General features: G+C 41.2%; 1 protein-coding gene across 1 annotated transcript in view; it reads right to left on the bottom strand.

Moving 5' to 3' along the window:
• slc22a31 (solute carrier family 22 member 31) overlaps nucleotides 1-17,823 on the bottom strand; it is a 92,926-nt gene that overhangs the window by 6,232 nt on the left and 68,871 nt on the right. Inside the window, exons 5-6 of the mRNA XM_070898157.1 lie at nucleotides 6,757-6,902; nucleotides 2,567-2,675 (exon numbers count right to left, since the gene is read on the bottom strand). Of these exons, the coding sequence (XP_070754258.1) occupies nucleotides 2,567-2,675; nucleotides 6,757-6,902 (255 nt within the window). The remainder of the gene's footprint in view (nucleotides 1-2,566; nucleotides 2,676-6,756; nucleotides 6,903-17,823) is intronic.

The following is a 17,823-nucleotide window of genomic DNA, read 5'->3' as shown; positions in this document are numbered from 1 at the left end:
GAGATTTTTCTTTAAAATAACTAAACATGGCATAGAATTACATAAAGTCTGCAGTACAGAAAAAGGTAATTTGGCCCAACTGGTCTGTGCAGCTGTTTATGCTCCACAGGAGCCTCCTCCCACCCCTCTTCATCTAACCATAGCGGCATATCAAACAGAAATAACTTTATTCAATTTTGACCAAATTAATATTGTGCAGATAATTATTTTCTCCAAAAAAACAATATTCTTCTATATGCTGTAAATATTGGTCACAGATCACAAGAACAACAACAAATGTATGACCTCTACAAAAAATAGTTAGCTCATTTTAAGTGGAAGGACATAAACTAGACAACAAAGAATATTGCAAAACCGGCAGTCAATATAAAAGATAGTAGCAAAAAGCTTTTCTAAAAACACCCAGAGCAAGTGGACAGCTACAAAGGGGGAAGACAATAAGGGAACAAGATAGCAACCTTAGAGTAGAAACTGAGAGATCTAAACAGATATTTTGCCTCTGTATTTACTGATGAGAGAAAGAAAGGAGTGTGTATATTATTCTAAGACTTGATGAAACTTAATTTTGTAAGTTATTTACATGCAGAATACTCATAGTTAATGATGAATCCATTAACAGACTTACCAACTATAATTCCCAAATTTTGGGGAACTGGAATTGTACCAGAAGACCAAAGGTTAGTGAATGCTACATACTTGGGTGAAAAGGATAAACCATATAGACAAGACAGCCTCATGTCAGTAGTAGGAAAACTGCTAGAGAATGTGTGATGGGATAGTTATTAGGCAAATAATTAGAAAGGGATAGGCTGTCAGAGACAACGCTGATTAGTAAAGGGTCAATAAAATTAATCAAATTCTATAAAGAAAATTGCAGTGTAAACTCAGGTAATGAAGTGATAATATGTTTGGATTTTGAAAACAAAGTTAGATTAAGTAGTGCCATATAGGGCTCCTGGTATTAGAAAGTAAATAGGAGCATGTCTGAAAAGATAGCTGGAGGATAGAAAGCAGAGAAGGAGCAAATGGATGTTTCTTGATTGTTGAGATATAGCTGGTGGCATGTCTCATGGATCTGTGTTGCAACCACTCCTTTGAATGATTTGGACTTGTACAGTAAGAGAATATCAATATTTGCTGACCATCATATTAGGGGCATGAAAAACTGAAAAAGAATGCAAGAGACTGCAGGATGAGCAGTTTGAGAGAGTGGAAAAATAGGTGGCAAATGCATTTCAATGTATATGAAGAATAGAATGGAAATATAATTTAACTTGGCCCATGACTCAATCCAATAGCCTTTTTAGGGTACCCAAAACTGCATTCAGAACATCAACTTTAGCTTAACCACCATCTCAGGTTTATAATTACATCCTGGCTTTTTGCATTCAGTAATCCTAAATATAAAACTCAATCCAATTTGCACATTTTTATGGCATTTTCCAACTGGAAAAGATCAGTGTATTTGCACCACTTTTCCACTAATCGGTTGCATCCTTCACCAATTGACAAGACCCAGTATGTTCAAAAGAAAATCAGTTGATGCATAATAGAGAAAAGCGAGAAGAATTCTTTCTACTCCCCACCACCCACAGAATGTGGCTATTTAAGTTGAGTCAGTCAAATAGAGGGAATTAGATAAACAAAAAAAAAATTTTTATAAGGAAAGAGGGAAATAAGAATAAAGTAGATAGCACTGAGCTGGAGCTTGCATCGACACAGGCACCATAGGTCACATTTTTATATTGGCTTAAGGCCAATAAAGTTAATTTTAATCAGAAAATGTTATTTATTAATTTATTAGGATCATTTAATTTGCAAAGTACGATGATCTCCAGCAAAATTGTGGACATCACACAGCACACCAACAGTTGGTGACATTTTCTCAAGTGGCTTCACAGGCTCTTTTGTAAGATTTAAAATATTCCTTAAAAGTCACCACAAAAAGCCAGATAAGAACTATATTTAAAACACAAAAAAACATTTAGATAGTACCTTTCCTGTCCTCAGAACTTCCCAAAACACTTTGAAATGTAGTTACTGTTAGACACAGGCTAAAACTCGCTCCACTCTGCCACAGCTATGCATCCAACTCCCAACCAAAGAACATCAGCCTAACTGCATCTGAATCATGCTTACTAATACCAGCCAACCTTCTACCTCGAGTAAGATTACATTCTGTTGAATGATGCAAGCTTTTGTATTCACTGGAAACTAGATTAAGCTCAAACTGATTTCACTGCATTCTCTAACGATAACCATGGTGCATCATCTCTCCTCAATCTCTCTTCAGCTTTTGATATGGTCTACCACACCATCCTTATCCAATTCCTATCTACTGCTGCCCAGCTTTGTAGAACTGGCCTCGCTTGGCTCTGTTTTTCCCAATCTGATCATAGCTAGAGAATCTCGAACAATGGGGTCTCCTCCAGCCCCCGCATTGTTACCTCCAGAGTTCAGCAACAATATATCCTTGGTTCGCTCCTTATCCACATACTTACTTATGGCGATACCGTTCAAAAACATGGGTAGCAGAAAACATTTATTACTGAACATCTTCACTTACGTGGTGAAGCCCAGTATCAAGATGTTCTTCCAAATGACTCGAGTGCTGGTCATGTCACAGAAAGTATACCGACGAGCCTGTACAACCTCTTCAAACACAGAATCCATCTCTGTAGGGGATGGGGAAGGCAAAACCCTCAATAATCATGTTTAATACACTGAAGGATATGATATTCATGCCACAACAGGTCACATTTTAAGATGCTCATAATGTAAATATTTTAGTGTGCAATTTTGGGTACCCAACTTAAAAAGGACAAACAAGGTTCAGAGTAGTAGAACAAGGATGGGTTTTCACATCCGAAATCTCAACTTGTTTGTTCTCTCCACAGATGCATGTTACGTTTTGGTTTTTGAACGTCTGCTGGTTGTGAAAGGATGCAAGTCTTTCTTTTTCTTTCAAACTTTCCAAAACACTTTATAACAAGGCATTATTTGTTGAGTAGTCATCTAACCTCAGGAAATTCTATTAAATGCTTTTTCATCTTTTCTTCAGATCTGTGGCAAGGTGACATTCAAATCATTAACTCATCTTTGACTTTCCACAGAGGCTGACATTGCTGTGCTTCCAGTAGCTTCTGTTTTTGTTTCAGATCAATAGATAGTTGAGAACAGCATTGGAGGTTACAGAAATAAACTGAGAATCAAGTACTACATTTTTTTAAATTTTTTTTTATTCGCTCTGGGATGTGGGCATTGCTGGCAAAGCCAGCATTTATTGCCCATCCCTAAATTGACTTTGAGAAGATGGTGGTGAGCCGCCTTCTTGAACCACTGCAGTCATTGTGGTGAAGGTACTCCCAGTGATGTTACGGAGGGAGTTCCAGGATTTTGACCCAGCGACGATCAAGGAACAGCAATATATGTCCAAGTCAGGATGGTGTGTAACTTGGAGGGGAACTTTCAGGTGATGGTGTTCCCATGCATCTGCTACCCTTGTCCTTCTACGTGGTAGAGCTCACTGGTTTGGGAGGTGCTGCCAAAGAAGTTCTGGTGAATAGCTGCAGTGCATCTTATAGATGGTACACACTGCAGCCACGGTGCATTGGTGGTTGAGGGAGTGAATATTGAAGGTGATGGATGGGGTGCCAATCAAGTGGGCGGTTTTGTCCTGGATGCCGTCGAGCTTCTTGAGTTTTGTTGGAGCTGCACCCATCCAGGCAAGAGGAGAGTATTCCATCACACTCTGACTTGTGCCTTGTGGATGTTGCAAAGGCTTTGGGGAGTCATGAGGTGAGACACTCGCTGCAGAATACCCAGCCTCTGACCCGTTCTTGTTGCCACAGTATTTATGTGGCTGGTCCAATTCAGTTTCTGGTCAATGGTGACCCCCAGGATGTTGATGGTGAGGGATTCGGCAATGGTAATGTCGTTGAATATCAAAGGGAGATGGTTAGACTCTTGCTTGTTAGAGATGGTCATTGCCTGGCACTTGTGTGGCGCAAATATTACTTGCCACTTATCAGCCCAAGCCTGAATGTCATCCAGATCTTGTTGCATGTGGGCATGGACGGCTTCATTTTCTGAGAAGTTGCAAATGGAATTGAACACTGTGCAATCAACGGCAAACATCCCTACTTCTGATCTTATGATGGAGGGAAGGTCATTGATGAAGCAGCTGAAGATGGTTGGGCTTTGGACACTGTCCTGAGGAACTTCTGCAGTAATGTCTTGGGGCTGGGGTGATTGACCTCCAACAACCACATCCATCTTCCTTTGTGCTAGGTATGACTACAGCCAGTGGAGAGTTTTCTCTGATTCCTATTGACTTCAATTTTGCTAGGGCTCCTTGATGCCACACTCGGTCAAATGCTGCTTTGATGTCACTCCAACCTCACCTCTGGAATTCAGTTCTTTTGTCCATGTTTGTACCAAGGTTGTCATGAGGTCTGGAGCCGAGTGGTCCTGGCGGAATCCAAACTGACCAGCAGGTTATCGGTGAGCAGTGAGTAAGTGCCGCTTGATAGCACTGTCGACGATACCTTCATTCACTTTGCTGATGATTGAGAGTAGACTGATGGGGAGGTAATTGGCCGGATTGGATTGGTCCTGTTTTTTGTGGACAGGACATACCTGGGCAGTTTTGCACATTGTTGGGTAGATGCCAGTGTTGTAGCTGTACTAGAACAACTTGGCTAGAGTCACAGATAGTTCTGGAGCACAAGTCTTCAGCATGACAGCTGGTATGTTGTCGGGGCCCAAAGCCTTTGCTGTATCCAGTGCGTTCTGCTGCTTCTTGATGTCACGTGGAGTGAATTGAATTGGCTGAAGACTGGTTTCTGTGATGGTGGGAACCTCAGGAGGAGGCCAAGATGGTTCATCCATTCGGCACTTCTGGCTGAAGATTGCTGCAAACTCTTCAGCCGTGTCTTTTACACTTGCATGCTGGGCTCCGCCATCATTGAGGATGGTAATATTCATGGAGCCTCCTCCTTCTGTTAGTTGTTTAATTGTCCAGCACCATTCACAACTGGATGTGGCAGGACTGCAGAGCTTTGATCTGATCTGTTGATTGTGGGATCGCTTAGCTCTGTTTATAGCATGCTGCTTAGCATGCATATAGTCCTGTGTTGCAGCTTCCCCAGGTTGATACCTCATTTTTAGGTGCTGCTCCTCGCATGCTCTCCTGCACTCTTCATTGAAGCAGGGTTGGTGGTAATGGTAGAGTGATAGGGATGTGCCGAGCCATGAGGTTACAGATTGTGGTGGAATACAATTCTGCTGCTACTGATGGCCCACCACGTCTCATTGATGCTCAGTTTTATATCTGCTCTGAATCTATCCCGTGTAGCATGGTAGTAGTGCCACACAACACGATGGAGGGTGTCTTCAGTGTGAAGATGGGGCTTTGTCTCCATAATGATTGTGAGGTGATCACTGCTACCAATGCCGTCATGGAAAGATGCATCTGCGACAGGTAGGGTGGTGAGGACAAGGTCAAGTTGGTTTATCCCTCATGTTGGTTCTCTCACTGCCTACTGCAGGCCCAATCTAGCAGCTATGTCCTTCAGGATTCGGTCAGTTTGCTCAGTAATGGTGCTACCAAGCCATTCTTTGTGATGGACATTGAAGTCCCCCACCCAGAGTACATTCTGTGCCCTTGCTACTCAGTGCTTCTTTCAGTGGTGTTCAACATGGAGGAGGACTGATTCATCAACTGAGGATAGGGTTAGGTGGTAATCATCAGGAAGTTTCCTTGCCAATGCTTGATCTGAAGCCATGAGACTTCATGGGATCCGGAGTCAATGTTGAGGACTGTGATGGTGATGGAGGAATCTGGGACATTGGCTGAAAGGTATGAATATGTACTAAGAATGAGTATGGATCCTTTTGTGAGTATGACTAGGTCAGGCTGTTGCTTGACTAGTCTGAGGGACAGCTCTCCAAATTTTGGCATAAGTTAGGAGGAGGACTTTGCAAGGCCGACTTGGCTGGGTGTGCCGATATCTGAAGCCAGTGCCTAGGTCGATGCCGGGTTGTTCGTCCAGTTTTATTCGCATTATTGTTTCTTGTAGCAGTTTGTTACAACTGAGTGGCTTGCTAGGCCATTTCAGAGGGCAATTAAGAGTCAACCACATTGCTGTGGGTCTGGAGTTACATATAGGCCAGATTTCCTTCCCTGAAGCAAGTTAGTGAACCAGATGGGTTTTTACAACAATCCAGTAGTTTCATGGTCACCATTACCAACACTAGCTTTTTATTACAGATTTATTTAATTAACAATTTAAATTCTACAGCTGCCATGACAGAATTTGAACTCACGTCTTTGGATTATTAGCGCAGGCCTCTGGATTACTAGTCCCGTAATTTAACCGCTATGCTACCATTCCCCATTTCGCTAATACATGGGGCATAACTGTTCCTGCCCTTGGCGGAGAAGGGGTGCAACCCAAAAATATCTGTGGAAGGCATTAGTGCAGGTTTTAATAGTGGAAATGTGAGGATGGTGGTGGGGAGGGGGCTTTATTTATGCAAAACTTTACCACATGGGATTAAATGGGAAAGTGAAATGCATTTTAGGGAAGGAACAAGCTTGATGAACTAGTTGACCATTTCTTGAACAAAAGAAAGATTTGCATTTATATAGCACCTTTCACGACCACCGGACGTCCCAAAGCAATTTTGAAATGTAGTCACTACACTGGCAAATTCAATCGGTTTTCAGTTACTTATTCACGGTGTGTCACATACCATTAAACACATTGCACGGGGTGTATAATTCATCATCCACGTCGACACCATTACCAGCTGCTATACCTCGCAATATTTGCTTACACTTCTCAATTTGTCTGGTTGCAAGGAGCCAGCGTGGAGACTCTGGGAATATAGCTGGAATGCTGTAAATTGTTCAAAGAAAGTTTTAGTTCCAAGTAGGATGTTAGTTTACACAAAAGTTACTAAAAATGTTGTTTATCCCATTGAAGGAGAAAACAATATTTCTTCCCCCAAAAGACAAAAGTACAGAAGAAATCTATTAAAAAGGTATCTATTTCTGTAGTGACTTTGCATTGAGCAGAGGTGAAGAACCTCATCACTTTTGGAATGGGGTGGGATGAGGACTTAAGCAAGAGATGGAGAATGAAGTAGCCTTCAGGCACATTCATGCTTTTGAGTAGATTGGCAAAGTGACTGTGGCCCAAAGTGGAGAGGTTTAAGTTCATTTTTTAAGATAATTATATCTAAACCTGCTAGAGGCCGGTCACATCAGTACCATCAGCCAGAAAAGACACAGATGATGATTAATTCAATAAATTTGTCTTCAGCAGCTACACAACTAAAATGTTCTCAACTAGCCAAAGCTTTGCATCTAAGTCAAGGAAAAAGCAGCAGCAACCCGAGGCCAGAGAACCCAAGAGAGCGGCGGGGATAAAAGCATTGGCGACACAGGAACACAGCAAGAGCAGCGGGGAGGGGAAAGAGCAGAATAGAAATGTAGTAGTGATAGGGGACTCTATAATTAGGGGGATAGATAGCACCCTCTGCAGCCAAGAATGAGAATCCCGAAAGGTGTGTTGCCTACCTAGTGTCAGGGTAAGGGATATCTTGTGGCAGCTGGAGAGGAACTTGGAAAGGGAGGGGGAAATCCAGTTGTCATGGTCCATGTTGGAATAAACAACATAGTTAGGAACAGAGAAGAGGTCCTATTGAGAGTATCTGGAGTTAGGTTCTAAATAAAAAGCAGGAACTCGAGGGTAATAATCTCTGGATTATTGCCTGAGTCACATGCAAATTGGCATACAAGCAGACAGATTAGGAGAATTAACACATGGCTAAAGGGCTGGTGTGGGAAAGAGGGGTTCCTTTTCATGGAAAACTGGCACCAGTTCTGGGAAAGGAAGCAGTTGTACCGATGGGACGGGCTGAAGCGGGATGGAACCTGTGTCCTAGCTGAAAGGATAAACAGGGAGGTGGCAAAGGCTTTGAACTAGTAAGATATGGGGAGGGATCTACAAGAAAGGTAACCAGCCTAAATATAAACAAAACAGACAAAGAGAGCCTAGGAAAGAATAAAGTAAGGGAAGACAATGATGACAAGGGAATAAAGAGAGTTATAGTACAGGAGTCAAAAAAGATGGTTAAACATAAAGTGAGAGGAAATCTTATTAAAAGTGAGTCAAACTATCTGTACCGCAATGTACAATGTCCATAATAAAACAGGGGAGCAGGAGGCAATCATGCGTTGCGAGGAACCAGACATAGTAGAGATTACTGAGACATGGCTGCAGAAAAATCAGGATTGGAAATTAAACATTGCAGGGTATAACATATTTAGAAAAAAGATAGAGAGGGAAAAAGGAAAGGTGGCGTAGCTGTACTTATTAGGGATAACAAAGGCAGCAAAAAGTCATGCAGCTATCAGCAAGACAAAAATAGAATCCATATGGCGAGAGATAATAAACGATCAAACCAATAGGTGTAGTCTACAGACACCCAATAGTGGAAGGGAGGTGGAGGAAGAAATATGCAGACAGAAGCGGTAGGTAAAGGTGATAAGAGTTCTTACAATGTGTACAGGACTCCTTTCTAACCCAATATGTAAAAAGCCCAACAAGGGAGGATTCGCTATTGGATCAAGTAATGGGGAATGAACCAGAGCAGATAAGAGAAGTAAAAGTAGAGGAACAATTTGGCAATAGTGACCATAATATAATATGCTTCAAGATAATTGAAAAGGATACAAGTAGAGAAAAGTGGATTTTGAGGGGCTGAGAATAGAACTTGGGAAAATAAAATGGGCAACAATATTGACAAAGACGATGTAGAACAGCAATGGAAAACATTTAAAACGGTGTTCAGAGTGCAGGAATAATATATTTCACTAAAAGGAAAGAAAAAACTAAACTAAACACTAATGAGACTTCATGGATGAATAAAGTCATAAGGGAACAATTGAGGGTAAAGAAAGAGGCATACATTAAGTACATGGAGAGCAGGAGTGCACATGATAAGGGAGAATACAAAAAGATTGAGAGAGAAGTCAAAAAATACAAAAAGATTGAGAGAGAAGTCAAAAAACAATTAGGAAGGCAAAGAGGAATTATGAAATTAAATTAATATAAAACAAAATAGTAAAATATTTTACAGGCACATCAATAAAAAAAGGTTGGGATGGGAATAGGGCTATTAAGTGACAGACATGATAATACCACAGGCAACGATAGAGAGATGCAGAAATATTAAATAATAATTTTGCTTCAGTATTTACCAGGGAGATAGAATAGGTGGACATGGCATTGGATGATGAGATTAGTATAGAAAGTCTTGGATTTATATAGTGCCTTTCCCAACCACCAGACGTCACAAAGCACTTTACAGCCAATTAAGTACTTTGAGTGTAGTCACTAAAATGAGATGTGCACTTAAATTTTTTTTTAATAAAAGGGGATATATTAAATAAACTCATCAAACTCAAAGAGGATAAAACCAACCTCACTGAATTTTGAGGTGGCAACAGTGAGAGTAGACAATGGTAATGCAGTAGATGTAATTTATCCAGATTTTCTAGGCCTTCAATAAAGGTACCTCATAATAGGCTGATGAACAAGGTCAGAGAATGCAGAGTAAGAGGATGTAACGAGCAGGGTGGATAAGGGGGAACCAGTGGATGTGGTGTATTTGGATACCAGAAGGCATTCAATAAGGTGCCACATAAAAGGTTACTACACAAGATAAGAGCTCACGGTGTTGGGGGTAATATATTAGCATGGATAGAGGATTGGCTAACTAACAGAAAACAAACAGTCGGGATAAAGGGGTCATTTTCCGGTTGGCAAATGGTAACTAGTGGGGTGCTAGAGGAATCGGTGCTGAAGCCTCAACTACTTACAATCTATATTAATGACTTGGATGAGGGGACCAAATGTAATGCAGCCAGGTTTGCTGATGACACTGTGATATATTCACAAAGCACAGCACACACAGCTTCCTAACATGGCAGGCAGCTCTCTCGGAAGTCTCTGGAAATCTGCCTGGTTCTGTTTATTATTAACCCTGCACTTGCAGTACACAATACGTCCACATCCATAGTGTGGAGCTACAAACATTACAAGCTTACAGACATTACACTTCTCCCTCCTTAATGAAAAAGCTATCATAACAAACATCATACATAACTTTCATGTTTATACATAACACAGGATATAAACTTATTTTTTTTCCATATTTACAAATTTAACTTTACCACTTGTTTTCTGTTTCAAAGAGGATACCTTTGCTCTCGAACAGAACCTTCCAAACATGGTCTCGAATCTAAACTCATTCGCGGCTCATTCTGAGGAACGTTTTCCTCCACGGAATTGCCTTGATTTTCATTTGAACTCACTAACGTCAGGCTCTTTGTTTTCCTGACTCGGACTCAGGCTTTCATTCTGATTCTCTCCTGGATTTGTTTCCAGTACATTGGATTTAGGATTTGCTACTGGCATATCAAAACTATCTGATGAGTCAGAAATAATTGAATCATTCCCACCTTCAACTCCTTCCATGTCTGAAGGTAAAATATGATCAATATGAACAAACCTAACCTGTCCATTATCAAACATCTTTACCAAATATGTGCGAGGACCACATATCTTCACCATTCTTCCTGGTAACCACTTTGACCATTTATGGTGATGGTTCTTCACTCTCATCTTCTGGTTTAATTTCACACTTCTCTCTTTTATTCTACCTCTATCATGATTCTCTTTGTCTTAATTGTGTCTCTTCTACGGACTGTGCCAAATTTGGCTTTAACGACGAGAATCTGGTTCGTGGCTGTCGTTTGAGAAACAACTCTGCTGGTGTTCTACCAGTAGTTGTATGAGGAGTATTTCATAGAAACATAGAAAAGGTCGATATGTAATCAAAAAATGAGTCAATTTGTGATCCAATAACAACTGTCATTTCCTTGAATTTGGATCTAACATTTGTTTTATGAGAGCACGTTTTACAATTTGTAGTGCGCTCTGCTGCACCATTCGAAGCAGGATGGTATGGTGGAACCTTGGTATGTTTCACACCATTTTTGCTCGTGAATTGTGCAAATTCTTCTGAACGAAATTGTGTTCCATTATCCAAAACAATTTTTTCAGGGAGGCCAAATGAAGAAAATAATTTTCGTAAAATGTCCAATGTTTTATTTTCCACATTGGAAACACCTCAACCCACTTCGAATGGCTATCAATCACAATGAACAATTGTTGTCTTTCTAACTCAGCAAAATCAATATGTAGCCTTTGCCACATCCTGGAAGGCCATTTCCATGGCTGTAATGTTACTGGTGGTGGTTGCTTGCTTACCGATTGACATGTCGTACACTGACTCATAATGTACTCAATATCTTTATCAAGACCTGGCCACCATAAATAACTGCGTGCAAAACTCTTGGTCAAGCACATTCCCAGGTGCTGGTCATGGAGGTCTCCTAATAATTTGGACCTGAATTTATTTGGTATAACCACTCTTGCACCCCACATGATACAATCGTTATCGACTGATAATTCATTCCTACAAATGAAGAATGGACGTGTATCTTTGTCTGTTACCTGGTTTGGCCATCCATTTGCAATATACTCATATACCTTTGACATCACTGGGTCACGTTTGGTTGCTCTACCAATCTCTTCAGCTGTGACTGGCAGTTCATCAATGTATGAAAAATAAAACACTTCTTCCCTATCGGGTGTAACTTGTGATGGGAAAGGCAATCTAGACATTGCATCAGCATTACTTTAATCAGCTGATCGTCTGTATTCAAGATCGTCTGTATACGCTGACAAAATCAAAGCCCATCTCTGCATTTGGGCTGCAGCTAATGTTGGAACTGGGGACTTTGGATGGAGGATTGCTGTTAGAGGCTTATGGTCTGTAACGATAGTAAACTTACGACCATACAAGTATTTGTGAAACTTCTTGACGCCAAAAATGAATGCCAAAGCTTCCCTTTCAATTTGCGCATAATTACTCTCACTGGCACTGAGAGTGCGTGAAGCAAAAGCAATTGGTCTCTCCTCCCCACTACTTAATACATGAGAGATTACTGCCCCAACTCCATACGGAGAGGCATCACATGCTAGCTTAATCTCCTTAGATATGTCACAGTGAACTAACACGGTGCTCTCTACCAATTTGCTTTTACACTCCTTGAATGCTGTATCACATTCCTTTGACCACTTCAATGGACCTGTTTTTTCAAAAGTTCATTCAGTGGATGTAATACTGTAGCCAAATTTGGTAGGAACTTCCCATAATAGTTCAAAAGACCCAAGAATGAACAAAGTTCAGTGACATTCCTGGGAGCTGATGCATTTCTGATCGTATCCAATTTTTCCATGGTTGGATGTAAATCATCTTTGTCTACTCTGTACCCTAAGTACTCCACTGAGTTTTTAAATAACTCACACTTACGAGCAGACACTCGTACTCTGTGCTTCTCTAGCCGTTTGAGGACTTCATTCAATATGTTATTATGAATTTGCCTATTTGGTGCTGTAATTAGTATGTCATCCAAACATACTACCCCTTCAATACCTTGCAAAATCTGGTTCATCACCCCTTGGAATATGGCAGGGGTGGAAGACACTCCAATCGGTAGCCTATTAAATTGATATAGGACAAGATGAGTATTTATAGTCAAAATGACTTGGACTCCTCATCGAGTTCAAGCTTTAAGTAGGCATTCCTAAGATCCAGTTTTGAGAAGATCTGACCACCTGTCAGTGTTGTGAACAAATCTTCTATATTCGGCAATGTATTGGGGACATTACCCTCTAGAACCTGGTTTACGGTTACTTTATAATCACCATACAATCTTACCTTACCATCGGACTTAGATACAACAACAATGGGTGTAGCCCAATTACATCGATCTATCTTACAAATAATGTTCTCAGTCTCTAGTCTTTTGAGTTCTTGCTCAACTTTCTCCTTGAGTGCATATGGTACGGAACGTGGCTTGTAGTAAACCGATCTAGCGTCCTGCTGCACCCTGACACTCACCTTGAAGCCTTGGATCGGACTGCCCGTTTCACAGAACAACTTCGGATTCTGCTTGATAACCTCATCCATTGATGAAAATCTCGCTTCCACACAGAAAATCTTACTCCAATCCAGCTTCAGTGAGCTCAACCAATTTCTTCCGAGTAAGGCAGGCTTGTCTCCCTTCACTACTATTAGGAGGTAAGTTCTGAAATTGATCTTTCTATTTCACCGGTACGGTGATACAACCTACCACAGGAATTTTCTCTCCCGAGTAGCCTCGCAGCTCTATCTTAGATTTCTCCAGTTGGAAATCACGCAATTTGTCACTGTACAGCGACTCCGGTACTACACTCACGGATGCACCCGTGTCAATTTCCATTGGTATCTTGAATCCCACAACATATATGTGGATTTTGATGTTTTCCGAATTACTGTCCGTTAACCTCGTGCTCCTGATGATGTGTAACTCTAACATCTCCTCGTCCTGTTGTTGTTCTTCCATGCTATATAGTCTCTTTGGATTTCTACTCATAGCTTTGAACGCTGGACTCATAGCTTTTAAAGCTGATTTATCCTTCAGTCGGCATGCCTTTGCAAGATGCCCAGTCTTTCTGCAGAAGAAACACTCTGCCTTCACGTATGGACAACTTTGAGCAATGTGTTGTTCCAGGCACCTATAGCACGACTTCGACGCTCTGAGAATTTCCAGTTTGCGAGACTTTGGGCCCCTACCGTCTTTTACCTTGAACCTGCAGGTGATTTACCTTGGTTGACTGATGACCGTAATTATTATTTAATTCTTGGGAATATTGTTCGGCCATGCCCATCGACCTCACTGTTTGACAAGCAATCTCAAAAGTCAAGTCATCCGTCGTCAATAACTTCCTTCTGATCGCATCATTTTTCACCCCACAAACAAAACGATCCCATAATGCGCGGTTTTGAAAGTTTCAAAAATTAGTGCATCGATAGCTTTTTTAATGCAATGATGTAATCACGGATACTTTCATCAACCTTTTGATTCCGAATCCAGAAACGACAGCTTTCAGCAATTTCTAATGGTTTGGGGTTATAGTGATGCTCCAGCTTCATTAAAATCTCTTTCAGCGTTGTGTCCTTTGGCTCGTCAGGCACAAGCAGATTTACAAAGGTTTCGTATAATGTTGGACCTGCCTCCGATAAGAAGATCGCTTTCTTACGTTCCAACACTGCCCGGTCTGGACTGCATTGTCTGGAACTTCGATTATGTTATTTGCAGTGAAATACATTTCTAGCCGATCCACATACGCTTTAAAACGTTCCCGGTCGTGTGTATATTCCCCCAAATATCCCAATACACCTGCGGGTGCTGCCATTTTAATCTCTAGCTGTTCACACTGTGCTGTATTTTACCCTCGGATTTTGTAGCTTTTTTCCCCAAAGACAGAAACTTCCAAAGTCTCTCAGTCGGCTGGCTGAAGCCTTCACCAACAAAATTTAAGCTTTAAATCATCCGAAAAATCCCATCTTCAGTCGCCAAATGTGATATATTCACAGAGCACAGCACACACAGCTTCCTAACATGGCAGGCAGCTCTCTTGGAAGTCTCCGAAAATCTGACTGGTTCTGTTTATTATTAACCCTGCACTTGCAGTACACAATACGTCCACATCCACAGTGTGGAGCTACAAACAGTACAAGCTTACAGACATTACAGATACAAAGATGGGCTGGAAAGCAAGTTGTGAGGAGGACACAAATAATCTGCAAAAGGAATGTAGACAGGCTAAGTGAGTGGGCAAACATTTGGCAGATGGAGTATAATGTGGGAAAGTGTGAGGTTATTCACTTTGGTAAAAAAAATAAAAAAGCAAAATGATTATTTAAATGGAGATTACAAAATGCTGCAGTACAGAGGGACCTGGGGGTCCTTGTGTATGAAACACAAAAAGTTAGTATAACAGGTGCAGCAAGGAATGAGGAAGACAAATGGAATGTTGGCCTTTATTGCATGGAGGATAGAGTATAAAAGCAGGTAAGTCCTGCTACAACTGTACAGGGTATTGGTGAGACTACACCTGGAGTACTGTGTGCAGTTTTGCTCTCCTTATTTAAGGAGAAATATACTTGCATTGGCGACAGTTCAGAGAAGGTTCACTAGGTTGATTCCTAGATGAAGGGGTTGACTTAGGTTGAGCCTATACACACTGGAGTTTAGAAGAATGAGATATAATCTTATTGAAATGTACAAGATACTGAGGGGACGTGACAGGGTAGATGCAGAGAGGAAGTTTCCCCTCTTGGAGGAATCTAGAACAAGGGGGCATAATTGAAGAAAAAAGGATTGCCTATTTAGAACTGAAATGAGGAGAAATTTCTTCTCTCAGACAGTTGTAAATCAGTGCAATTCTCTGCCTCAGAGAGCTGTGGAGGCTGGGTCATTGAATATATTTAAGGTGGAGATAGACAGACTTTTGAGCGATAAGGGAGTGAAGGGTTATGGGGAGCAGGCAGGGAAGTGGAACTGAGCCCAAGATGAGATGAGCCCAAATGGAGCTGAGCCCATTCTTACGTAAGTAGCAGAATGGATAGCTCGCTGGCTTCAAGACGGAAAGCAGAGAGTAGGGATAAAGGGTAGCTATGCACAGCCATGATCCTATTAAGTGGCGGAGCAGGCTCGAGGGGCCAATGACCCACTCCTGCTCCTATTTCTTATGTAAGTAGCAGAATGGATAGCTCGCTGACTTCAAGACAGAAAGCACAGAGTAGGGGTAAAGGGTAGCTATTCACAGTGGCAGAAGGTAGTGGTGTTCTACAATGATCAGTGTTGGGACCACTGTTGTTCACAATTTACATTACCGATTTAGACTTTGGAATTAAAAACAATTTCTAAATTTGCAGATGACACCAAATTGGGGGGGGGGGGGGGGGCATGGGGGAGATCGTCAATACCGAGGAGGACCTCAACAAATTACAGGAGGACACGAGTAAACTTGCAGAATGGGCATATAATTGGCAAATGAAGTTCAACACCAATAAATGTGAGGTATTACATTTTGGTAGGAAGAATAGAGAGGTTACTTATTGGAGGGTGCGAGTCTAGGTGGGGTAGAGGAACAAGGGGATCTCAGAGTATAAATGCACAAATCACAAAGTTGTGACACAGGTTAGCAAGGCCATAAAAAAGCTAACCAAGCACTAGGTCTTATTTCTAGAGGGATAAATTGAAGAGTACAGAAGTTATGCTAAACCTGTATCGAACCTTGGTTAGACCAGTTAGAGTACTGCGTACAGTTCTGGTCGCCATATTATAAAAAGGATATAGAGGCACTGGAGAGGGCACAGATTTACAAGGATGATACCAGAAATGCAAGGAAAAGGATGAACAGGTTGAGTCTCTTTTCTCTTGAGGGGTAACCTAATAGAAGTCTAAAATTATGAAATTTTGATCAAAGCGGATACAGAGATACAGAGAGAATGTTGCCACTTGTGGGGAAGAGCATAACTAGAGGCCATCAATAAAAGATAGTCACCAAGAAATCCAATAGGGAGTTCAGGAGAAAATCCTTTACCTAAAAAGAGTGTTGAAAATGTGGAACTCGCCACCACAAGGAGTGGTTGAAGTAAATAGTATAGATGCAGTTAAGGGGAGGCTAAAAAAGCATATGAGGGAGAAGGGAATAGAGGGTTATGCTGATGGATTTAAGTAAGGAAAGACAGGAGGAGGCTCGAGTGGAGCATAAACGCCAGCATGGACTGGTTATATCAAATGGCCTGTTGCTGTGCCGTATATCCTATTTAAAAAGGTGTAAATTCCTACTCAGATGTCTGTTCAGTCTAGCAATGTCATAGCTATCAGTAAAACTCAATACAACATGTTTCCAGCAAGCTTTAAGTAATGCAAAATATTTTGTTACATAGGAGAGAGCATTCACTTAAATTTTTATGCTCATTTTGGAACACAATTTCTCAATGACTCAAACCACCCCCCCACATAATTAAGTTAATCCTATTGCAAGCTACGCATATATTTTTTCCACTAGAAAGATCAATTGCTGCATTTTCCAGCCATTCATTTGGATGCATAGAAAATATGAAGCAGCAGAAATAAAAAAATCCCAGCCAATAATTTCAGTTATATTCCAGGACATGAAGCAACAATCATACCATAAGTTTGGCCCATTTCACAGGCAAGGAAGGGCCAGGAAAATCAGGAATTATTGGAGGCTGTTCAGAGAAGGTTCACTAGGTTGATGCCGGAGATGAGGGGGTTGACTTATGAAGATAGGCTGAGTACTTTGGGCTAATACTCATTGGCGATCAGAAGAATGAGAGGTGATCTTATCGAAACATACAAGAGAATGAAGGGGGCTCGACAAGGTGGATGCAGTGAGGATATCTCCACTCAAAGGGGAAACTAAAACTAGGGGCCGCCCATTTAAAACTGAGATGAGGAGGAATTTCTTCTGAGGGTTGTAAACCTATGGAATTTTCTGCCCCAGAGAGCTATGGAATTGTTATGGGTCATTGAATATTTTTAAGGCAGAGATAGACAGATTGTTGAGCGATAAGGGAATAAAGGGTTATGGGGAGCGGGCAGGGAAGTGGAGCTGAACCCCACTTTTTAAAAAAGGAGGGAGAGAGAAAACAGGGAATTATAGACCGGTCAGCCTGACATCGGTAGTGGGTAAAATGATGGAATCAATTATTAATGATGTCATAGCAGTGCATTTGGAAAGAGGTGACATGATAGGTCCAAGTCAGCATGGATTTGTGAAAGGGAAATCATGCTTGACAAATCTTCTGGAATTTTTTGAG

The sequence above is a fragment of the Pristiophorus japonicus genome, chromosome 13 (genome assembly GCF_044704955.1).
Source record: "Pristiophorus japonicus isolate sPriJap1 chromosome 13, sPriJap1.hap1, whole genome shotgun sequence".
NCBI lineage: Eukaryota > Metazoa > Chordata > Chondrichthyes > Pristiophoridae > Pristiophorus > Pristiophorus japonicus.
This window is presented reverse-complemented; position numbering and strand designations above follow the sequence as displayed.